General features: G+C 43.5%; 1 protein-coding gene across 1 annotated transcript in view; it reads left to right on the top strand.

The window, feature by feature from the left end:
- LOC132402540 (EMILIN-1-A-like) overlaps positions 1-26291 on the top strand; it is a 93112-nt gene that overhangs the window by 41228 nt on the left and 25593 nt on the right. Inside the window, exon 6 of the mRNA XM_059985396.1 lies at positions 18375-18419. Coding sequence (XP_059841379.1) covers positions 18375-18419 — 45 coding nt within the window. The remainder of the gene's footprint in view (positions 1-18374; positions 18420-26291) is intronic.

The raw sequence follows: 26291 nt of genomic DNA, 5'->3' as shown, positions 1-26291 counted from the left end.
TCTCCCAGCTCTTCTTGGCACTGGTATGGTTGTTGTACTTTTGAAGCAGATGGGAACTTCCAGCTGTAACAATGAGAGATTGGAAATGTCATTGAACAACGCTGACAGTTGATTGGCACAGATTTTCAGAGCCTTACCAGGTAGACCATCATAGCCTGTCACCTTGCGTGGGTTCACTCTTTTGAAGGCTTGACATCGGCCTCTGAAACAGGGCTATCAGGGTCACCAGGTGCAACAGGGATTTTAACAGCTGTAGTTATCTTCTCCCTTTCAAAGTGAGCACAAAAGACATTTAACTCATGTGGGAGAGAAGCATTACTGCCATTCTTGATGTTGGGTTTCGCCATATTGAAAGAAAGGTCCTGCAATAATCCCTGCCTGAGTTGATGTGCATCCTATATCACCTCCAAACTCACACAAAATCATCTTTTAGCTCTTGAAATAGTCCTCTGCAAATTATACCCTGTACAGATCAGGGTCACCAGACTTGAAAGCCGCAGCTCTAGCCCTCAGCAGACTATGAATCTCCTGGTTCATCCATGGCTTTTGATTGGGTATGTACAGTAAGTTGTGATATAAACACACTGATCCATACAGGTTTAATGAAGTCAGTGACAGCTGTGACGTACTCATTCAGACTTGAAGATAAATCTTAGAATACAGTCAAGTCCACTGATTCAAAGCAGTTCTGTAAGCGTTCCTGTGCTTCCCTTGTACATAACTTCCTGGTCCTCACTACTGGTGCTTCAGTCTTCACTCTCTGCCTATAACGTCAGCCAGCTGAGCATGAACAGTTTAAAAAGGGCAAGGAATCTGCAGAAGTTTTTGATTCAGAAAAAGAAGGCAGTGGAAGAGCACCTAAGGATTTCCAGTGGGAAGACATTTTGAGTTCTTGGGGGAAGAGAGAGGCCAGACTGCGCAGGTGCGTGACGTCAGCCAGTTGAGCGCGAACAGTTTAAAAAGAAGGCAGCCATATCCAGCGGGCAGCGGAGTGAGAGGCAGCGGAGTGAGAGGGCTTTGGCTCCACAGACTTCTGCGGATTCTATGGATGCAGGAAAGAAACTCGGATGGTAGTTTGCCTCCCAGGTGTCAGGGTCCGGGATGTTTCAGATCGCGTCCAAGATATCCTGCGGTGGGAGGGAGAACAGCCAGAGGTCGTGGTACATATTGGTACCAATGACATAGGTAGGAAAATGGAAGAGGTCCTGAAAGAAGATTACAGGGAGTTAGGAAGGAAGTTGAAAAGCAGGACCTCAAAGGTAGTAATCTCGGGGTTACTGCCTGTGCCACGCGGCAGTGAGAATACGAAAAGAATGAGGTGGAGGATAAATATGTGGCTGAGGGATTGGAGCAGGGGCAGGGATTCAGATTTCTGGATCATTGGGCCCTCTTTTGGGGAAGGTGTGACCTGTACAAAAAAGATGGATTGCACTTGAATCCCAGGGGGACCAATATTCTGGCGGGCAGGTTTGATAAGAGCTGTTGGGGAGGGTTTAAACTAGTTTGGCGGGGGGTGGGAATCAGAATGTGAGTGCAGGGATTAGGGTAGAAGGACACGGGCATGATGCTAAGAGTTCTGAGTTGATGAGGAAGGACAGGCAGGGGACAGAACATAATTGTAGCCTGTTAAAGAGGTTAAAATGTGTCTATTTCAATGCTAGGAGTATTAGGAACAAGGAGGATGAACTTAGAGCATGGATTAGTACATGGAACTACAATGTTGTGGCCGTTACTGAAACTTGGTTGGAGGAAGGGCAGGATTGGATGATGCAGATCCCACGGTTCAAGTGTTTTAAAAGGAATAGGATGGGGGGGGGGGTAGAAAAGGGGGGGAGTGGCATTGCTGGTCAGGGATAGTATCATGGTTATAGAAAGGGAGGACGCTGCAGAAGGAGTGTCCATGGAGTCAGTTTGGGTCGAAGTCAGAAATAGGAAGGGATCAATCACAGTGCTTGGAGTAGTCTATAGGCTCCCAAAATAGCCCTCGGGACATCGAGGAGCAGATAAGCAGGCAGATTTTAGAATGATGCAGGAAATACAGGGTAGTAGTTATGGGTGATTTCAACTTCCCTCATATTGACTGGCACCTCCTGAGTGTAAGGGGGATAGATGGGGCTCAATTTGTCAGGAGTGTTAACAATATAACCATATAACAATTACAGCACAGAAATAGGCCATCTCGGCCCTTCTAGTCTGTGCCAAACACTTACTCTCACCCAGTCCCACTGACCTGCACTCAGTCCATAACCCTCCATTCCTTTCCTGTCCATATACCTATCCAATTTTACTTTAAATGGCAATACCGAACCTGCCTCTACCACTTCTACTGGAAGCTCCTTCCACACAGTTACCACTCTTTGAATAAAGAAATTTTCCCTCGTGTTACCCCTAAACTTTTGCCCCCTAACTCTCAACTCATGTCCTCTTGTTTGAATCTCCCCTGCTCTCAATGGAAAAAGCCTATCCACGTCAACTCTAGCTATCCCCCTCATAATTTTAAATACCTCTATCAAGTCCCCCCTCAACCTTCTACACTCCAAAGAATAAAGGCATAACTTGTTCAACCTTTCCCTATAACTTAGGTGCTGAAACCCAGGTAACATTCTAGTAAATCTTCTCTGTACTCTCTATTTTGTTGACATCTTTCCTACAATTCGGTAACCAGAACTGTACACAATACTCCAAATTTGGCCTTACCAATGCCTTGTACAATTTTAACATCACATCCCAACTCCTATACTCAATGCTCTGATTTATAAAGGCCAGCGTACCAAAAGCTTTCTTCACCACCCTATCCACATGAGATTCCACTTTCAGGGAACTATACACCATTATTCCTAGATCACTCTGTTCTACTGCATTCTTCAATGCCCTACCATTTACCATGTATGTCCTATTTGGATTATACCTACCAAAATGTAGCACCTCACACTTATCAGCATTAAACTCCATCTGCCATCGTTTAGCCCACTCTTCTAACTGGCCTAAATCTCTCTGCAAGCTATGAAAACCTACTTCATTATCCACAACGCCACCTACTTTAGTATCATCTGCATACTTACTAATCAAAGTTACCACCCCATCATCCAGATCATTAACATATATGACATACAACATTGGACCCAGTACAGTTCCCTGAGGCACACCACTAGTCACCAGCCTCCTGACAAACAGTTATCCACCACTACTCTCTGGCATCTCCCATCCAGCCACTGTTGAATCCATTTTACTACTTCAATATTAATACCTAACGATTGAACCTTCCTAGCTAACCTTCCGTGCGGAACCTTGTCAAAGGCCTTACTGAAGTCCATATACACAACATCCACTGCTTTACCCTTGTCAACTTTCCTCGTAACCTCTTCAGAAATTCAATAAGATTTGTCAAACATGACCTTCTATGCACAAATCCATGCTGACTGTTCCGAATCAGACCCTGTCTATCCAAATAATTATATATGCCATCTCTAAGAATACTTTCCATTAATTTACCCACCACTGATGTCAAACTTACAGGCAGATAATTGCTAGGTTTACTCTCGGAACCCTTTTTAAACAATGGAACTACATGAGCAATATGTCAATCCTCTAGCACCATCCCCATTTCTAATGACATTTGAAATATTTCTGTCAGAGCCCCTGCTATTTCTACACTAACTTCCCTCAAGGTCCTAGGGAATACCCTGTCAGGATCTGGAGATTTATCCACTTTTATATTCCTTAAATGTACCAGTGCTTCCTCTTCTTTAGTCGTCATAGTTTCCATAACTTCCCTACTTGTTTCCCTTACCTTACACAATTCAATATCCTTCTCCTTAGTGAATAACGAAGAAAAGAAATTGTTCAAAATCTTCCCCATCTCTTTCAGCTCCACACATAGCAGTCCACTCTGATTCTCTAAGGGACCAATTTTTTCCCTCACTATCCTTTTGCTATTAATATAACTATAGAAACCCTTCGGATTTATTTTCACCTTACTTGCCAAAGCAACCTCCTATCTTCTTTTAGCTTTTCTAATTTCTTTCTTAAGATTCTTACATTCTTTATATTCCTCAAGCACCTCATTTAATCCATGCTGGCTATATTTATTGTAGATATCTCTCTTTTTCCTAACCAAGTTTCCAATATCCCTTGAACACCATGATTCTCTCAAACTTTTAACATTTCCTTTCAATCTAACAGGAACATAAAGATTCTGTACTCTCAAAATTTCACCTTTAAATTACCTCCATTTCTCTATTACATCCTTCCCATAAAACAAACTGTCCCAATCCACTCCTTCTAAGTCCTTTTGCATCTCCTCAAAGTTAGCCTTTCTCCAATTAAAAATCTCAACCCCGGGTCTAGTCCTAAACTTCTCCATAATTATATTGAAACTACTGGCATTGTGATCACTGGACCTGAAGTGCTCCCCAACACATACCTCCGTCACCTGACTTGTCTCAGTCCCTAACAGGAGATCCAACACTGCCCCTTCTCTAGTTGGTTCCTCTATGTATTGCTGCAAAAACTATCCTGCACAAATTTTACAAATTCCAAACCATCCAGCCCTTTTACAGAATGGGCTTCCCAGTCTATGTGCGGAAAATTAATATCTCCCACAAACACAACCCCATGCCTATTACAAGTATCTGCTATCTCCTTGCAAATTTGCTCCTCTAATTCTCGCTCCCCATTAGGTGGTCTATAATACACCCCGATAAGTGTTACTACACCTTTCCCATTCCTCAATTCCATCCAAATAGTCTCCCTAGACGAGCCCTCTAATCTATCCTGCCCGAGCACCACTGTAATATTTTCACTGACAAGCAATGCAACACCTCTTCCTCTTGTCCCATCGATTCTATCACACCGGAAGCAACGAAATCCAGGAATTTTTAGTTGCCAATCACACCCCTCCTACAACCATGTTTCACTAATAGCTACAACATCATATTTCCAGGTATCAGTCCATGTTCTAAGCTCATCCACCTTTCTTACAATGCTCCTAGCATTAAAATAAATGCACTTAAGAAATTCTCCACCTCTTCCTCTCTGTTTATCTCTAACAGTACAAAGAACTTTACTGTCTTCTTTTTCTTCCTTCTCACATACATCTGTTCCTACACTCTGGTTCCTCTCCCCCCTTGTATCTAGTTTAAATCCACTGGAGCCTCTGTAGCAAACCTAATTGCAAGAATATTTGTCCCTCTCCAGTTCAGATGTAAACCATCCTGCCAGAACAGGTCCCACCTTCCCTGGAAAACTGCCCAATTATCTATAAATCTGAAGCCCTCCGTCCTGCACCATGTCTTCAGCCATGTGTTGATCTGCACTATCTTACTATTTCTAAACCCACCTGCACGTGGCACTGGTAGCAATCCTGAGATTGCTATCCTGGAGGTCCTGCCCTTTAACTTGGCACCTAGCTCCCTAAACTCAGCTTTCAGGACCTCCTCACTCCTACGCACGTCATTGATTCCTACATGGACCACGACATCCAGCTGCTCACCCTCCCTCTTGAGAATACTGAGAACTCGATCTGAGATATCTCGGACCCTAGCACCAGGGAGGCAACAGACCATCCGGGATTCTCGATCTCTTCCACAGAACCTGCTATCTGTCCCCCTAGTTATCGAATCCCCTATCACAACTGCTCTCCTCTTTTCCCTCCTTCTCTTCTGAGCTAAGGGTCCAGTCTCGGTGCCAGAGATGCAACCACTGCAACTTGTCCCTGGTAGGTCGTCCCCACCAACAGTATCCAAAACGGTATACTTATTGTTGATGTGAACGGCCACAGGGGTGCTTTGCTTTTCCTGTCTATTCCCCTTCCCTCTCCTGACAGTCACCCAGTTACCTGTCTCCTGACTCCTAGGGGTGACTATCTCCCTGAAACTCCTGTCTATTTCTGCCTCTGCCTCCCAAATGATTCAAAGTTCATCCAGCTCTAGCTCCAGTTCCCTAACACATTACCTACTCCAAATCTAATTAGATTAATTAAAGGAGCTTACCTGGCTTTACCTCACCTGGAGTGAAGCTCGTACTCAGCCTCTGTTCGCTTTTTAAATTCTCCCGCTGATCTCAGAGTCCGACTTTCACACGCTTGTGCAGTCGTACCCCGTTCAAACCTCGCCTCTGCCTGTTCTCACCGAAGCCTGATTGAGCCAAAGCTGACATACCCTGCCTCAGTTCACTCCAATGACGACCGCTACGCCAATGGCCGCTGTATATGGCGGTCTTCCTTTTAAACCTTTGGCGTGCTATGTCACACGCCTGCACAGTCTAGTCTCTTTGACCTGATCAGTTTAAAAAAAACAGCTTCTCTCCAAGCTTCTTTTACTTCTTCCCTCTCTGCCTCTTGCTTCAACTTAAATCAAGGATTCCTGACACAGTATGTGAACTGGCTGACGAGAGGAGAGGCTATACTGGATCTCGTTCTGGATAATGAACCTAGTCAGGTGACAGAGATCTCTTGGTGGGGGAGCATTTTGGTGAGAGTGACCACAACCCCCTTAGCTTCAGCACAGCTATGGAAAGGGATAAAGTCAGATGAAATGGTAAAGTGCTTAACTGGGTAAGGGATAACTTTGAAAGGATGAGGCAGGAACTAGCGAGAGTAAATTGGAAACAGATGTTCAAAGGGGAAAGCACAGAAGTAATGTCGGAGAAGTTTAGGGACCACTTGAGCTGGGTTCAGGATAGGTTTGTTCCACTGAGGCAAGGAAAAAATGGTCGGAAAAGGGAACTATGGCTGACAAAACATGTGATGCAATTCGTCAAGTGGAAAAAGGAAGCATATGTTAAATATAAGAAGTAGGAAGTAGGAGGGGCTTACGAGAAATATAGGGTAGCCAGGAAGGAGTTTAAGAAAGGACTTAGGAGAGCTCGAAGGGGACATGAGAAGACCTTGGCATGTAGGATTAAGGAGAACCCCAAGGCGTTCTATGCATATGTGAAGAATAGGAGGATGATGAGAACAAAGGTGAGACCACTAAAGGATAAAAAGGGCAACATGAGCCTGGAAGTGGAGGAGGTTGGGGAGGTCATAAATGAATACTTTGCTTCAGTATTCACAAGTGAAAAGGATCTTGATCAGGATGAGATCGAAGTAGAGCAGGCCTGTGTGCTGGATAATGTGGAGATTAAGGAAGAAGGGCTGGATCTTCTTAAAAACATTAAGATTGATAAATCCCCAGGGCCAGATATGATACACCCCAGGTTGTTGTGGGAATTGAGAGAAGACATCGCAGGAGTGTTAGCTATGATCTTTGAATCCTCTTTGGCTGCAGGGGAAGTGCCGGAGGACTGGAGAATGGCAAAAGTAGTTCCCTTGTTTAAAAAAGGTAATAGGGAGAAACCTGGGAACTATAGACTGGTGAGTCTTACATTGGTGGTATGCAAACTACTGGAAAGGATTCTTAAGGATAGGATCTACGAGCATTTGGAGAAGTGCAGTCTACTCATGGTTAGTCAACACGGCTTTGTGAAGGGAAGATCGTGCCTCACGAGGCTGATTGAGTTTTTTGAAGAGGTAATAAAAGAAATTGATGAGGGTAGGGCAGTGGATGTGGTCTACATGAACTTTAGCAAAGCATTTGACAAGGTCTCTCATGAGAGACTCATTCAGAAAGTCATGAGGCATGGGATAAGTGAAACCTTGGCTATTTGGATAAAAAATTGGCTTAAAGGAAGAAAGCAGAGGGTAGTTGTGGAAGGAAAGTATTCTGCCTGGAGTTTGGTGATTAGTGGAGTGCCGCAGGGATCTGTCCTGGGACCCCTGCTCTTTGTGATTTTTATAAATGACCTGCATGTAGAGGCGGAAGGATGGGTGAGTAAGTTTGCGGATGACACGAAGATTGGAGGAGTTGTGGATGGAGCTGTAGGTTGTCGAAGGTTACAAGAGAATATAGACAGGCTGCAGAGTTGGGCAGAAAAATGGCAAATGGAATTCAATCTGGACAAGTATGAGGTGATGCAGTTTGGAAGGACGAACCAGAAGACTGAGTATAGGATTAATGGTCAGTTACTTAAAAGTGTGGATGATCAAAGGGACCTTGGGGTTCAAATCCATACATCCCTTAAGGTAGCTGAACAGGTTGATAGGGTAGTTAAGAAGGCCTATGGAATGCTGGGCTTCATTAACAGGGAGATTGAGTTCAAGAGTAGAGAGGTCATGTTGCAACTCTACAAATCTCTGGTGAGACCGCAGTTAGAGTATTGTGTTCAATGCTGGTCACCTCATTATAGGAAGGATGTGGAAGCTATGGAGAGGGTGCAGAGGAGATTTACCAGGATGGTGCCTGGATTGGATACAAGTCATATGAAGCAAGGTTAGCAGAACTGGGACTTTTCTCTTTGGAGTCTCGAAGAATGAGAGGGAACTTAATAGAGGTCTACAAGATTAATAGAGACATAGATAGGGTGGATAGTCAGTACCTGTTTCCCAGGACACCAATAGCAAACACCAGAGGGCATATGTACAAAATTAAGGGAGGAAAGTTTAAGGGAGACATCAGGGGTAAGTTTTTTACACAGAGAGTTGTGAGTACCTGGAAGGACTTGCCAGGGATGGTGGTAGAGGCTAAAACATTGGGGTATTTAAGAGCCTCTTGGACAGGCAGATGGATGAAAGAAAATTGGAGGGTTATGGGGTAATGTGGTTTCTGTACTTTTTTTTATGGATTATATGGGTCGGCTCAACATGGAGGGCTGAAGGGCCTGTACTGTGCTGTAGTGTTCTATGGTTGTATGGTATAATCGGGGAGTAGAGGAACAGCCAGGTGATCAGATTTCCCGAAGTGTGGGTGTGGAATAGCACAGTAAGTGCTCTTGATGGTGACATGACAGTGGTCCAGTATGATGGTTCCTCTGGTACTACAAGTGATTTGTTTGAAATAATAATTTAGAGACCTTTTCAAGCTGGCCTGGTTAAAATCCCCCAGAATAATGGGGAAACATCAGGATGTGCTCCTTCATGCCTGTTGATCATATCACTTAGCTCAGAGGTCGGCAACCTGCGGCTCCGGAGCCGCATGCGGCTCTTTGATCTCTGTGATGCGGCTCCCCGTGGTTTGTTAGTTTTTGAAATGTAATTCGAAATTTGAAGATTATGGTGATCTTGTACAATCTAAAAACTTTGTGGAGACCCCATTTCCTGGCACATCCTGGCTCACAATTAGCCACCGTTCCGGCTAAGGGAGATAGCTTATGGAGGTTTGTGAGTATGTGTCTTTTGGAGCATCCGCTCCTACGGGGACGGGTTGAGGGAGGCTTTAACGCAAGGCTGTTTAGTTCGAATAAAGTTACCTTTGACTGCAGTGTCTTTATTTTAGCGCTGCGTGTAGCACACCGCTACAACGTGTTTTTTATCGCTATTAATATACATCACCACTGCCAATGCCTGACACCCGCCAGTGTGCGCTTTCTTTTAATTCTTCGATCCAAGGTAGGCTAACTATGGAGTAACCTTCAACCCAACGTCTTTTTTTCGGAGTTCAAAATGTTTTTGTTGCATGCAGAAATGTAATTTCATTTTCTCTGCAGGAGTTCATCAATTTCATAAATGCAACACATTATAGTTTGTTTATACATAGCATAAAGGCAAAAAATCCATTGTATGCAGTGTTATTTCATTTTAAATATCAAGCGGGTTTTGTGGCTCCCAGTGTTTTCTTTTCTGTGGGAAATGGGTCCATATTGGCTCTTTCAGTGGTAAACGTTGCCGATCCCTGACTTAGCTTGTCTAGAGCCTGTTTGACATTGGCCTGAGGTGGAATGTACACCACTACCAAAAAGATCACTGAAATCTTAACAGTAAATAAAATAGATGAAACTTGATCACAAGGTGTGACAGGTCTGGTGAACAGGACTGCGACAGCACCAACATGTTTGTACACAGTAAGGGGTTGATCATGAAGCTCATTCCTCCTCTCCAGCTGTCGTATCTTGGCGGTGTATTGTGAATCGGTCAATCTGAATCATTATGTCCAGAATGAAGGGGTTAAGCAAGATTCCGTGAAGCAAAAGACACAAGTGATCCTACTGTCCTTCTGATAAAGCACCCTAGCTGTGAGATCATCAGTTTTATTTACCAGGGACTGTAAGTTTGCCGGCAAGATGGTTGGTATTGGGAGTCAAAAGTTTTGTTTTCATAAACAAACCTTTATCCCAGCTTGGCAACCTCTCTTCTGCCATCTAAAAGGAAAACCATCCCAGTGCCCGCAACCAGTTTTGCTGATTTTAAGTAGCAATAGATTATTTTAAATCACGTTAAAATGAGGATACTAACAGTACAGATTTTAGATGTAGATGTGGTTTTCATCTGTAGCAGTCTGAGACGGGAGTATTCGATAGGAACATTTGATGGGAATAAAGGGAGCCTTTTCTGGTTGGCTGCTGGTGACGAGTGATGTTCCACAGGGGTCTGTGTTGGGACTGATTCTTTTTATATTATATGTCAATGATTTGGATGATGTAATTGATGGCTTTGTTGCAAAGTTTGCATACAATATGAAGATATGTGGAGGGGCAGGTTGTTTTGAGGAAGCAGGGAGGCTACAGAAGGACTTAGACAGATTAGGAGAATGTGCAAAGAAATGACAGAAGGAATACAGTGTCAGGAAGTGTATGGACATGCACTTTGGTAGAAAAAATACAAGTGTAGACGATTTTCTAAATTGATAGAAAATTCAAAAATCTGAGGTGCAAAGGGACTTGGGAGTCTTCATTTATGATTCCCTGAAGATTAATTTGCAGGTTGAGTTGGTGCTGAGGAAGGTTAATTCATTTCAAGAGGACGAGGATATAAAAGCAAGGATGTAATGTTGGGATTTTATAAAGCACTGGTAAGGCCTCTCTTGGAGTATTGTGAGTAGTTTTGGGCCCCCTACCTAAGAAAGGATGTGCTGAAACTGGAGAGGGCTCAAGGGGGGTTCTTGAATATGATTCCGATTTGAAAGGCTTTCCATGTAAAGAGCATTTGATGGCTTTGGACATGTACTCACTAGAAATCAAAAGAATGAGGGGTGACCTCATTGAAATGGTGAAAGGCCTTGATAGAGTGGATGTGGAGAGGATGTTTCCTATGGTGGGAGAGTATTAGCCATAAGACCATTAGATATAGGAGCAGAATTAGGCCATTTGGCCCATCGACTCTGCTCCACCATTTCATCAAAGCTGATCCAATTTTCCTCTCAGCCCCAATCTCCTGCCCTCTCACCATGTCCCTTCATGCTCTGACCAATCAAGAACCTATCAACCTCTGCCTTAAATATACATAAAGACTTGGCCTCCACAGCTGCCTGTGGCAACAAATTCTGCAGATTCACCACTCTCTGATAAAAGAAATTCCTCATCTCTATTCTAAATGGATGTCCTTCTATTCTGAGGTTGTGTCGTCTGGCCTTAGACTCTTAACTAGAGCTTTAAAAGCTGCAACATAATTTTCTGACTTTAAACTCAATGCCTCAATTAATAAAAGCAAGCGTACCATATGCCTTCTTAATCCTCCGATCAACCTGTGTAGCCAATTTCATGGAGCTACAACCTTGGACCCCTAGATCTCTTTGCTCAGCAGCACTGTTAAGAGTCTTGCCCTCAGCCGTGTACTACCTCAGGTAAGTACATGTTTGGCACAGCATTTGGGCCAATGGACATGTATTATGTTGTAGATTTTCTATCTTTCTATGTTTCTATCTGTTTACATTTGTCCTGCCAAGGTTTACTAACTAGGGACAGTTTATTTCATTTACATTTGACCTACCAGTGTTTACTAACTTGGGACAGTTTATTTCATTACATTTGACCTACCAGAATTACTAACTTAGAAACATAAAACACAGAAACATAGAAAACCATAATGAATGTAGTGGATAGAGGGGAACAGGTAGGTGTCGTATACTTGGATTTCCAGAAGATGTTCGATAAGGTGCTGCACAGGAGACTTATAAATAAGATATGGATGCATGGAGTCGGAGCAAGTGTATTGGCTTGGATAGTGGACTGGTTAACCGATAGAAGGCAGAGAGTTGGTATAAATGGGTGTTTCTCCGGTTGGCAGTCTGTGGTGAGTGGGGTGCCGCAGGGGTCGGTGCTGGGCCCGCAGCTGTTTACCATTTACATTGATGATTTGGAAGAGGGGACTGAGTGTGGTGTAGCAAAATTTGCTGATGACACTAAACTGAGTAGAAAAGCAAATTGTACAGAGGATGTGGAGAGTCTGCAGAGGGATATCGATAGGTTAAGTGGGTGGGTCAAGGTCTGGCAGATGGAATACAACATGGAATATATGGAATACAACACTACCACTTCAGGATATTTACCTTCGTCCTATACCAGGGTTTACTAAGTAGGGACAGTTTATTTCATTACATTTGACCTACCAGGGTTTACTAACTTGGGACAGTTTATTGAGTGAGGTGACACTTCACCTGTGAGTCTGTTAGGGTTACCTACTGTATCAGGTGCTCCCAGTGTGGCCTCCTGTATATTGGTGAGACCTGACATAGATTGGGAGACTGCTTCACTGAGCATCTACACTCTGTCTATGGGATCTCCCAGTGGCCACCCATTTTAACACAACTTTCTAGTCCCATTCTGATATTTCCATCCATGGCCTCCTCTACTGTCAAGATGAAGCCACACTCAGGTTGGAGGAATAACACCTTATATACTGGCTGAGTAGCCTCCAACTTGATGGTATGAACATTGACTTCTCTAACTTCCGATAATGCCCCTCCTCCCCTTCTTACCCCATCCCTGACATATTTAATTACCATATAACCATATAACCATATAACAATCACAGCACGGAAACAGGCCATCTTGGCCCTCCTAGTCCGTGCCGAACCCTTAATCTCACCTAGTCCCACCTACCCGCACTCAGCTCATAACCCTCCACTCCTTTCCTGTCCATATACCTATCCAATTTTACCTTAAATGACACAACTGAACTGGCCTCTACTACTTCTACAGGAAGCTCATTCCACACAGCTATCACTCTTTGAGTAAAGAAATACCCCCTCGTGTTTCCCTTAAACTTCTGCCCCCTTACTCTCAAATCATGTCCTCTAGTTTGAATCTCCCCTACTCTCAATGGAAACAGCCTGTTCACGTCAACTCTATCTATCCCTCTCAAAATTTTAAATACCTCGATCAAATCCCCACTCAACCTTCTACGCTCCAATGAATAGAGACCTAACTTGTTCAACCTTTCTCTGTAACTTAATTGCTGAAACCCAGGTAACATCCTAGTAAATCGTCTCTGCACTCGCTCTAATTTATTGATATCTTTCCTATAATTCGGTGACCAGAACTGCACACAATATTCCAAATTTGGCCTTACCAATGCCTTGTACAACTTTAGCATTACATCCCAACTTCTGTACTCAATGCTTTGATTTATAAAGGCCAGCGTTCCAAAAGCCCTCTTCACCACCCTATCTACATGAGACTCCACTTTCAGGGAACTATGCACAGTTATTCCTAGATCTCTCTGTTCCTCTGCATTCCTCAATGCCCTACCATTTACTCTGTATGTTCTATTTGGATTATTCCTGCCAAAATGTAGAACCTCACACTTCTCAGCATTAAACTCCATCTGCCAACGTTCAGCCCATTCTTCTAACCGGCATAAATCTCCCTGCAAGCTTTGAAAATCCACCTCATTATCCACAACACCTCCTACCTTAGTATCATCGGCATACTTACTAATCCAATTTACCACCCCATCATCCAGATCATTTATGTATATTACAAACAACATTGGGCCCAAAACAGATCCCTGAGGCACCCCGCTAGTCACCGGCCTCCATCCCGATAAACAATTATCCACCACTACTCTCTGGCATCTCCCATCTAGCCACTGTTGAATCCATTTTATTACTCCAGCATTAATACCTAACAACTGAACCTTCTTAACTAACCTTCCATGTGGAACTTTGTCAAAGGCTTTGCTGAAGTCCATATAGGCTACATCCACTGCCTTACCCTCATCAACATTCCTCGTAACTTCTTCAAAAAATTCAATAATGTTTGTCAAACGTGACCTTCCACGCACAAATCCATGCTGGCTACTTCTAATCAGATCCCGTCTATCCAGATAATTATAAATACTATCTCTAAGAATACTTTCCATTAATTTACCCACCACTGATGTCAAACTGACAGGTCTATAATTGCTAGGCTTCCTTCTAGAACCCTTTTTAAACAATGGAACCACATGAGCAATACGCCAATCCTCCTGCACAATCCCCGTTTCTAATGACATATTAAAGATCTCCGTCAGAGCTCCTGCTATTTCTACACAAACTTCCCTCAAGGTCCTGGGGAATATCCTGTCAGGACCCGGAGATTTATCCACTTTTAAATTTCTTAAAAGCACCAGTACTTCTACCTCTTTAATTGTCATAGGTTCCATAACTTCCTTACTTGTTTCCCACACCTTAGACAATTCAATATCCTTTTCCTTAGTGAATACCGAAGAGAAGAAATCATTCAAAATCTCTCCCATCTCCTTCGGTTCCACACATAGCTGACCACTCTGATTCTCTAAGGGGCCAATTTTATCCCTCACTATCCTCTTGCTTTTAATATAACTGTAGAAACCTTTCGGATTTACTTTCACCTTATTTGCCAAACCAACCTCGTATCTTCTTTTAGCTTTTCTAATCTCTTTCTTAAGATTCCTTTTACATTCTTTATATTCCTCGAGCAATTCCTTTACTCCATGCTGCCTATATCTATTGTAGACATCCCTCTTTTTCTGAACCAAATTTCTAATATCCCTTGAAAACCATGGTGCTCTCAAACCTTTAACCTTTCCTTTCACCCTAACAGGAACATAAAGATTCTGTACCCTCATAATTTCACCCTTAAATGACCTCCATTTCTCTATTACATCCTTCCCATAAAACAAACTTGACCCAATCCACTCTCTCTAAATCCCTTCGCATCCCCTCAAAGTTAGCCTTTCTCCAATCAAAAATCTCAACTCTAGGTCCAGTCCTGTCCTTCTCCATAATTATATTGAAGCTAATGCTATTGTGATCACTAGACCTGAAGTGCTCCCCAACACATACATCTGTCAGCTGACCTATCGCATTCCCTAACAGGAGATCCAACACTGCCCCATCTCTAGTCGGTACTTCTATGTATTGTTGCAAAAAACTATCCTGCACACATTTCACAAACTCTAAACCATCCAGCCCTTTTACAGAATGAGCTTCCCAGTCTACGTGTGGAAAATTAAAATCTCCCACAATCACCACCTTGTGTTTACTACAAATATCTGCTATCTCCTTACACATTTGCTCTTCCAACTCACGCGCCCCATTAGGTGGCCTATAATACACTCCTATCAGTGTTACTGCACCTTTCCCATTCTTCAATTCCACCCAAAATGGCCTCCCTAGAGGAGCTCTCTAATCTATCCTTCCAAAGCACCGCCATAAGATTTTCTCGGACAAGCAATGCAACACCTCCTCCTCTGGCCCCTCCTACTCTATCACACCTGAAGCAACTAAATCTAGGAATATTTAGTTGCCAATCACACCCTTCCTGCAACCATGTTTCACTAATAGCTACAACATCATAATTCCAGGTATCAATCCACGCTTTAAGCTCATCCACCTTTCTTACAATTCTCCTAGCATTAAAATAGATACATTTAAGATACTCTCCGTCTCCTCCTCTCTTTCCATCCCTAACAATGCATTCAAATTTATTATCCTTTTCTTTCTTCTCCCCTACATCTTCGGGCTGAGCGCATCCCTTCTCCATCACCTGCCTTTCCTCCCTCATACACTGTCTATTTACTTGCTCCACTGGTGAACTAACCTCCTCTCCCATAGTCTCCTCAAATAGTCTCCCGCCCCCCCATCTTACTAGTTTAAAGTCCGCCCTGTAGCCCTAGCAAACCTCCCCGCTAGGATATTGGTCCCCCCACGATTCAAGTGTAACCCGTCCTTCTTGAACAGGTCACTCCTGCCCCAGAAGAGGTCCCAATGATCCAGAAACTTGAATCCCTGCCCCCTGCTCCAATCCCACAGCCACGCATTCATCCTCCACCTAATTCTATTCCTACTCTCACTGTCGCGTGGCACAGGCAGTAATCCTGAGATTACTACCTTTGCGGTCCTTCTTCTTAACTGCCTTCCTAACTCCCTATACTCTCGTTTCAGGACCTCTTCCCCTTTCCTTCCTATGTCATTGGTACCTACATGTACCACGACCTCTGGCTCTTCACCCTCCCACTTCAGGATATCTTGGACGCGATCAGAAACGTCCCGAACCCTGGCACCAGGGAGGCAAATTACCATCCGGGACTCCCGGTCACCTCCACAGAAATGCCTGTCTGAGCCCCGACTATTGAGTCCCCTATTACTATGGACCTCTTTCTTCTAACCCTACCCTTCTGAGCTACAGGGCCGTCCTCTGTGCCGGAGGCTCGGCCACTGTCACTCCCACCAGGTATGCTGTCCCCCCCAACAGTACTCAAACATGAGTACTTATTGTCAAGGGGTACAGCCACTGGGGTACTCTCTAGTACCTGCCTCTTCCCCTTCCTGACTGTAACCCACCTATCTGCCTCCCGTGGTCCCGGAGTGACCACCTGCCTGTACCTCCTCTCTATCACCTCCTCACTCTCCCTGACCAGGCGAAGGTCATCGAGCTGCAGCTCCAGTTCCCTAACTCGGTCCCTCAGGAGCTGCAGTTCGGCGCACCTGGCGCAGATGTGGACGTCTGGGAGGCTCGGAGACTCCAGGATCTCCCACATCCAACACCGAGAACAACAATCTGCCCTCACACTCATACCTCCCAAATAACTGAAAATACAAGAACTAAAAGATAAGCCTACTGTGCCCTCTTCCGCCTAAGCCCTCTGAGCCCAAGCCCTACACTCTGCGCCCGGCTCACTCCGCTGCCCTCAAACGAAGCTGCCCGCTTCTTAAGGCGGCGTTCTTTATATATCTTCCCTCCTTCCCAGGCCTCCTTCACGCGCCTGCGCAGTCCCGCCTCTCAGAACTCCGATCTGAGAAGCAATTGGACAATTTGAAAATGGCTGCCGCCGCACTTCCTCTCAAGCCTCGCTGTCCTCTTCCAAAAAATTGTTTGATTTTTTTTTCTCTCTCTCTCTGCCCATCACCCTGCCTGTTCTCCATCTCCCTCTGGTGCTCCCCTCCCCCTTTCTTTCTCCCGAGGCCTCCCATCCCATGATCCTTTCCCTTCTCCAGCTCTGTACCACTTTCGCCAATCACCTTTCCAGCTCTTAGCTTCATCCCACTCCCTCCAGTCTTCTCCTATCAGTTTGTATTTCCCTCTCCCCCCACTACTTTCAAATCTCTTAGTATCTTTCCTTTCAGTTAATCCTGACGAAGGGTCTCGGCCCGAATCATCGACAGTGTTTCTTCCTATAGATGCTGCCTGGCCTGCTGTGTTCCACCAGCATTTTGTATGTGTTGTTTGAATTTCCAGCATCTGCAGATTTCCTCGTGTTTGCACCTTATATTCCATCTGGGTAGCCTTCAATCTGATGGCACGAACATCGATTTCTCCAACTTCCAGTCATGCCCCCCCCCCACCCCATTCACCAATCCTATTCCCCTTTCTCTCCTTATCACCTTACCTGCCCATCACCTCCATCTGGACTTCACCACCTTTTCTTTCTTCCATGACCATTTGTCCTCTCCATTCAGATTCCCCCTTCTCCAGTCCTGTATCTCTTTCACCAATCAACATCCCAACTCTTTACTCCTCCCCAACCCCCCAGTTTCATCTATCACCTTGTGGTTCTCCCTCCTCTCCCCTAACTTTCTTACTCTGACTCCTCATCTTTAGACTGTGGGAGGAAACTGGGACACCCAGAGGAAACCCACACATTGCATTGGTAGGACACTGAGACTGAACGCTGAGCTATGATGCCCTGAGCTGTAATAGTATCATGCTAACCGTTCACTACCGTGGTGTTACTCTGGAAGTGAGTGTAAGTGCTCCTGGACAATAGTTGCCCTTCTGGATGTAATGCCATCTTGTTGTCCTTTGTGATAGAAGTGTAGATAGTCAGACTGGTGCCTCTGCGTGCTGTTGCTAAAGCATGTACAGTGATCCATGGTTGTACTTGTGTTCTAGATTTGCAGAGGTTCATATTATGGCTGAATCGCCCAGCCAAGTGCAGCTTCAGTCCTCTCAGAGGAGGTGTTGGTATCAACAGGAGAGAGTGAGGGTAATGCTTGGGTGGGTGGGGAGCAGGGGGAAGAAGGGGTGGTAGTGGTGGAGTATCATTCAGTTCCTCTCCATGTAACCAGGATTGTGGAAACAGTGGTTCAATTTATCGACTTGTACAGTGAAGGCAGTGTGACAAGTTCAGATCTGCTTCTTCATTCTGTTGTCTTTTCCAGGTGCTGAAGGACCTCATGGACCTCCTGGACCACCTGGACCCCAAGGTAGAGCATACATCCTAAATCCACGGTCTCCCACCTTCCACCACTTCTATTCATTGATATGCCTGCTTCCACAGGGGTTTAGATATCAGGCCATGTTCTCCTTAAAAGCTCCACTCTCCATCATCAGAAACCCACTGGCTGTTGCTGACAAAAGTTATTGGACACACTGACCAACAACGTGCTAAAGACAGCTGGTGTCTTCTAGAATTTTGTGTGTGTTGCTCTAAGTTCTGTTGATTCGGGAATCATTCCCATCAACCAGCAAGTTGTGTCTGTCACATGACTATATCACATGATGAGAGTAAATTGGAAACAGATGTTCAAGGGTGAAAGCACAGAAGTAATGTGGAGGAAGTTTAGGGACCACTTGTGCCAGGTTCAGGATAGGTTTGTCCTATTGAGACAAGGAAAAAATAGTAGGAACAGGGAACTGTGGCTGATGAAACACATGAAGCAACTCATCAAGAGGAAGAAGAAAGCTTATGTCAGATATAAGAAGCAGGAAGCAGGAGGGACTTATGAGAAATATAGGGTAGCCAGGAAGGAGTTTAAGAAAGGACTTAGGTAGTGTGGGTTTAATACTTTATTTTTAAGGAATATATGGGTCGGCACAACATCAAGGGCCAAAGGGCCTGTACTGTGCTGTAGTATTCTAGTGTCTGATACTTAAGAGAGCTTCAAGAGGGTTGCATTTGGTAAAAGAAACCAAGGCAGGACTCACAGTGTAAAATGATAGGGCCCTGGGGAATATTGTAGAACAGAGTCCCAGAAGTATGAGTAGGTAGTTCCTGGAGAATACAGACATAGGTAGATAGTATGGTAAAGAAAACATTTGGCTGAGATATAGTGAAATATTTGACATGCATACAGAGAGATTCGGAGGTAGGTTGTTTACACAGAGGGGTGGGTATGTGGAATGCACTGCCAGAGGTGGTGAGGCTAATATATTAGGGACATCGAAAAGACGCTTAGATAAGCACAGGATGTATTAAAATAGAGGTTAGATTGATCATGGAGTAGGTTTATATAGATGGGTACAACATTGTGGACCAAACTAGGTAAATGTGTCTGTAGTGTATGGATTGATTTCTTCTTCTTTCCCCTTAGCATTAATTATTGACTGATAACTTTGATTTGTTAGGCTCTCTGCAAAGTGAATATACACATTAACTTCACCTCCAAGTGTGTGTCTTTATTTATTTCATATTGAGTTGTACAGACACAACAAATTGGCGACAAGTACAAACCTGAATGTCTGCAAATATCACCAACTGCACTGACAGTTACGAGATGACAGAACCCAGAGGAAGGGAAAGAGACAGTGAGAGGAAAGAGTGAACCAATACAGAGAAGGCAGTCATAGATGCTAGCACAGGGATGCGTGAGTGACAGTGCACAGTACACAGTGAGAGATACACAACTAGCAAAACTAAAATGAAAGTAACGTGGTGATGGCCTTAGTCGGGAAAGATGACAAACTTGATAGTACTGTTGAGGACTGGGAATCATATGTCAAGAGGGTTGAACTCTATTGTAATGCTAACAACATGAGGTAAGAAAGTCTCCACACTTATTCACTTAATGGGTGTTAAAATATAGTCTCTTATGCAATTTAGTAACTCCGGGAAAAGCCAGCAAGCAAGACGTTGGATGAAATTATTGAAATTTTACAAAATCTCTTGAGCCCAAGAAACTAGAAATAGCTGATATTTAGCTTTCACAAAAGGAACCAATCAAAGGATGAAAACCGTTCTAATTACTTTGCAGGACTGTGCAAACTTTCCCAATACAGTGACTTTGGATAAAGACTTTCTGATGCTTTAAGGGGCAGGCTTGTATGTGGCATGGATAGTCAAGGCACTCAAAAGGGACTACAGTTACTATCAGAAAGAGGACCTAATCTTAGAATGGAAATTGACTGTTGCAACATCAATGGAGACAGCAGCAACAGATAAACCGTATAACAATTACAGCACGGAAACAGGCAATCTCGGCCCTTCTAGTCCATGCCAAAAGCTTACTCTCACCTACTCCCACTGGCCCACACTCAGCCCATAACACTCCATTCCTTTCCTGTCCATATACCTATCCAATTTTACTTTAAATGACAATACCAAACCTGAATCTACCACTTCTACTGGAAGCTCATTCCACACAGCTACCACTCTCTTTACTGAGTAAAGAAATTCCCCCTTGTGTTACCCTTAAACTTTTGCTACCTAACTCTCAAATCATGTCCTCTTGTTTGAATCTCCCCTACTCTCAATGGAAAAAGCCTATCCACATCAACTCTATTTAACCCCCTCATTATCTTAAATACTTCTATCGTCCCTCCTCAACCTTCTACGCTCCAAAGAATAAAGGCCTAACTTATTCAACCTTTCCCTGTAACTTAGGTGCTGAAACCTAGGTAACATTCTAGTAAATCTCCTCTATACTCTCTCTATTTTGTTGATATATTTCCTATAATTCGGTGACCAGAACTGTACACAATATTCCAAATTCAGCCTTACCAATGCCTTGTACAATTTTAACATTACATCCCAACTCCTATACTCAATGCTCTGATTTATAAAGGCCAGCATACCAAAAGCTTTCTTCACCACCCTATCCACATGAGATTCCACCTTCAGGAAACTACGCACCATTATTCCTAGATCAATCTGTTCTACTGCATTCTTCAATGCCCTACCATTTACCACTTATGTCCTATTTGGATTATTCCTACCAAAGTGTAGTACCTCACACTTATCAGCATTAAACTCCATCTACCATTGCTCAGCCCACTCTTCTAACTGGCCTAAATCTCTCTGCAAGCTTTGAAAACCTACTTCATTATCCACAATGCCACCTATCTTAGTATCATCTGCATACTTACTAATCCAATTTACCACCTCGTCATCCAGATCATTAATGTAAATGACAAACAACATTGGATCCAATTCAGATCCCTGAGACACCTCACTAGTCACCGGCCTCCAACCTGACAAACAGTTATCCACCACTACTCTCTGGCATCTCCCATCCAGCCATTGTTGAATCCATTTTACTACTTCAATATTAATACCTAACGATTGAACCTTCCCAACTAACTTTCCATGTGGAACCTTGTCAAAGGCCTTACTGAATTCCATATACACAACATCCACTGCTTTACCCTCGTCAACTTTCCTCATAACCTCTTCAAAAAATTCAATAATATTTGTGAAACATGACCTTCCATGAACAAATCCATGCTGACTATTCCTATTCAGACCCTGTCTATCTAGATAATTATATATACTATCTCTAAGAATACTTTCATTAATTTACCCACCACTGATGTCAAACTGACAGGCCTATAATTGCTAGGTTTATTCTTAGAACCCTTTTTAAACAATGGAACCACATGAGCAATACACTAATCCCTGGCACCATCCCCATTTCTAATGACATTTGAAATATTTCTGTCAAAGCCCCTGCTATTTCTACACCAACTTCCTTCAATGTCCTAGGGAATATCCTGTCAGGACCGGGAGATTTATCCACTTTTATATTCCTTAATAGTGCCAGTACTTCTTCCTCTTTATTTGTCATAGTTTCCATAACTTCCCTATTTGTTTCCCTTACCTTACACAATTCAATATCCTTCTCCTTAGTGAATACCAAAGAAAAGAAATTGTTCAAAATCTCCCCCATATCTTTCGGCTCCACACATAGCTGTCCACTCTGATTCTCTAAGGGACCAATTTTATCCCTCACTATCCTTTTGCTATTAATATAACTGTAGATACCCTTTGGATGCTTCAGAATTACAGAAAAAGGGTTTAAAAACAGAAACATAGAAAACCTACAGCACAATACAGGCCCTTCAGCCCACAAAGTTGTGCCAAACATGTCCCTAACTTAGACTTCAATAAGCTTACCTATAGCTCTCTATTTTACAAAGCTCCATGTACCTATCCAAAAGACTCTTAAAAGACCCTATCATATCCGCCTCCACCACCATTGCCAGCAGCTATTCCACGCACTCACCAGTCTCTGTGTAAAAAAAAAACCTACCCCTGACATCTCCTCTGTACCTACTCCCCAGCACCTTAAACCTGTGTCCTCTTGTGGCAGCCATTTCAGCCCTGGGCAAAAGCCTCTGACTATCCACAAGATCAATGCCTCTCATCATCTGAATCACCTCTGTCAGGTCACCTCTCATTCTCTGTCACTCCAAGGAGAAAAGGCCGAGTTCACTCAACCTGTTTTCATAAGGCATGCTCCCCAATCCAGGCAACATCCTTGTAAATCTCCTCCGCACCCTTTCTATGGCTTCCACATCCTTCCTCTAGTGAGGCGACCAGAACTGAGCACAGTATTCCAAGTAGGGTCTGACTAGGGTCCTATATAGCTGCAACATTACCTCTCAGATCCTAAATTCAATTCCACGATTAATGAAGGCCAATACACCATATGCCTTCTTAATCACAGAGTCAACCTGTGCAGCTGCTTTGAGCATCCTATGGACTTGGACCCCAAGGTCCCTCTGATCCTCCACACTACCAGGAGTCTTACCATTAATACTATATTCTGCCATCATACTGACCTATCAAAATGAACCACTTCACACTTATCTGGGTTGAACTCCATCTGCCACTTCTCAGCCCAGTTCTGCATCCTGTCAATGTCCTGTTGTAACCTCTGACAGCCTTCCACACTAGCTACAACACCTCCAACCTTTGTGTCATCAGCAAACTTACTTAACCCATCCCTGCACTTCCTCATCCAGGTCATTTATAAAAATCACGAAGAGTAAGGGTCCCAAAACAGAACTGGTGACCGACCTCCATGCAGAATATGACCCACCTACAACCACTCTTTGCCTTCTGTGGGCAAGCCAGTTCTGGATCCACAAAGCAATGTCCCCTTGGATCCCATGCCTCCTTACTTTCTCAATAATGTGAAACACACAAAATGTCTCTGAATGGTGCAAGAAGTCAAAAATGTTATCGATGTGGCAAATCCTCCCATTATGCAAATTACTGTTTGTTCAAAGAAAAAGTTTGCACGAAGTGTCACAGGCAAGGCCTCATAGAATGTGAAAATCAGACAAAAAGCACAAACAAAGAGAAAAACCACAGCAAGTGAAAAGCTTCAAACACAAAACTAAACAAATGCATAAAATGACTGAATGTGAAACTGAATCAGACAACACGGAGTCTGACAAAGGCGAGCTTTTTTTGCCTAGAACTGCATTGCATTACTGAAGCAGATCACAAAATCATATGAATAACAACTGATGTGTCTGGTGTAAAACTGAAAATGAAGCTGGATACAGGGTCAGCTTTATCTGGAATTTCAGAGGATGACTACAAGAGACTGTTTTCGAACTTAACACTAGAAAGACCTCAGTGATGCTAAAGACCTACGCAGGCAAAAAGTATCTCCCAAAAACAATTTGAAAATGAATGTGATGTATAGTGGGGGAAGAAACAGTAATTACAGTATTGTTTATTTATTGAAAAGTGGAGTGCCAGCACTTTCAGATGTGAATAGTTGAGAAAAATCCAACTAGACTGGCAAACAATCAAAGCTCTCAATGTGTCATCAACAGGCAACAGCATCCCATATGGTAGCACTAACCAGAGACTGGCACAACTGTTTAATGCTAATGAGAAGGGGTCTGAGAAGGGTATTCTCTAAGGCATGCAGGCCAGAATTGAACTGGATGAAGCAGCAATACCAATATTCCATAAAGCGTAACCAGTGCATTCTAAAGTGGATGCTGAACTTCAGAGCTTGGAGGTTTCTGCCATTCTCTCCAAGGTTGAGTGGAGCAACTGGGCCATGTCCATTATCTCAGTGATCAAGAAAGAGAAGGCAAGAGCTGTTTGCACATGCAGGGACTGCAAAGTGAGCATCAACCCTGTGCTGCATACTATCCCCTGCCGTGGCAAAGACATTTTTGCATCTTTAGCAGGCAGGAAGAGGTTTTCAAAGATTGACTTGCCAACAAGCCTATCTGCAAATGAAGATTGAGGAGTCAAGCAGAAAGTTCCTCACAATCAACACTCATATGGGACAGTTCCAGTATAATCTTTTCATTTTTGGAATCACATCAGCGGCAGTAATCTGGCAAAGAGCAATGGACCAAGTGCTCCAAGGTATCCCAGGATACAGTGTTACCTTGATGACATCATTGTGACTGACAAGAATGGTGAAGAGCACCTCCAGAACCTTGGTAAATTGCTTACCAGGCTGAGTGAGTATGGTCTGTGTGCAAAGAGAGAAATGTGTGTTTTTCAAGAATGAAATCTCATATTGTGGACATGTCATTTACAAGTATGACTTACATAAGTCACAAGAGAAGACTGAAGCAGTGTTGCAGGTACTCAAACTGGGAAATGTTTCACAACTCAAGTCATACTTGGGCCTTGTAAGCTACTACTACAGGTTTCTCCCAAATCTTGCTACAGTGCTGCACCCATTGAATGCAGACATGAACAAAGTGGACATGGTCAGAAATATATGAAAGAGCATTCAAGGAAAAAAAAGGAAACTATTAACATCTGATGAACTGCTCACCCATTATTAATCAATTTCTGCCTATCAGACGGGTGTGTGATGCATCCTCTTATAACATTGGAGCTGTTTTGTCACACATTATGAAAAACGGATCTGAATGTCCAATTGTATTTACATCAAGATCACTGATGAGTGCAGAATGCAATTACACACAGATCAACCGAGAGCCTCTAAGTCTAGTATGGGGAGTAAAGAAGTTCCAACACTATCTCCACTGGCAAAAGTTTATTCCAGTGACAGACCACCTGCCTGTTTTTTTCAAGAAATGGAATCCCTGTTATGCTTGCTACCCGGTTACAACATTGGGCACTATTCCTAGGAACCCACTCTTATGACATAGGGTTCAAAGTTACCAAACAACACAGCAACATTTACAGCTTGTCACATCTTCCACTGTTGACAACTGAAGAAAAAAGTCTCATTCTGTGACCCAGCAGGGGTGTTCCACACAGCTGTTAGTAGGAAATTCTGAAATACAAAGAGAAATAAGGAATGACCCGACATTGTTAAAAATCTGTGACATCACCATGCAAGGATGGCCAGCTCATGGTAACCCTGCGATTGCAGAGTTCTCAATTAGACGAGACCAACTATCAGTATGTCAAATAACCCTGATGTGTGGATCTCGTGTTGTGGTTCCCTCTGACCCGCACACTACAGTGTTAGAGAATCTGCATGAAGGACACCTGTGGTGGTGTACAGTCAAGATGAAGAGTCTTGCCTGGAGCTACATGTTGTGGTCAGGAATCGATAGACAGTTTGAAGATTTGACCAAAAGTTGTTCAGGATACCACAAAGTTCAAAATGCACCCCTGTGCGTGGCTGTCTGCAGCATAGCAAAGAGTACATATTGATTTTGCTGGGACAATCATGGACTCTGTGTTTCTGATGCTGTGGATGCTCACTCAAAGCAGCCTCAGGTCACACCAATGAAGTCAACCACATCAAAAAAGACTGTTTCTGCTCTGAGGATTATCTTCTCTGGAAATGGCTTACCACAACAAGGTGTGAGTGACAACGGACCACAACACACATGAGAAGAGTTCAGACTATTCATGAAGGAAAATGGCATCAAATGTTTCAAGTCAGTTCCTCACCACCCAGCAATGAATGGGTTAGCTGAAAGGTTTGTCCAAACCTTCCAAAAGTCCACTAAAGCTATAGACAAGGAGGATATTTCTCTTCAAAACAAGGTGGACAAGTTCCTTTTTATGTATCAAACTCTGTTCATGCAATGACAAATCAAACACCTGTAATGCTGTTCATGAGCTGGAATTTCAGATCTCACATAGAGCTCCTGAAACCAAATCTATGGAGGGA

The sequence above is a fragment of the Hypanus sabinus genome, chromosome 12 (genome assembly GCF_030144855.1).
Source record: "Hypanus sabinus isolate sHypSab1 chromosome 12, sHypSab1.hap1, whole genome shotgun sequence".
In the NCBI taxonomy this organism is placed as follows: domain Eukaryota; kingdom Metazoa; phylum Chordata; class Chondrichthyes; order Myliobatiformes; family Dasyatidae; genus Hypanus; species Hypanus sabinus.
Note: the sequence above shows the minus strand (reverse complement) of the source record. Positions and strands in the feature narration are given on the sequence as shown.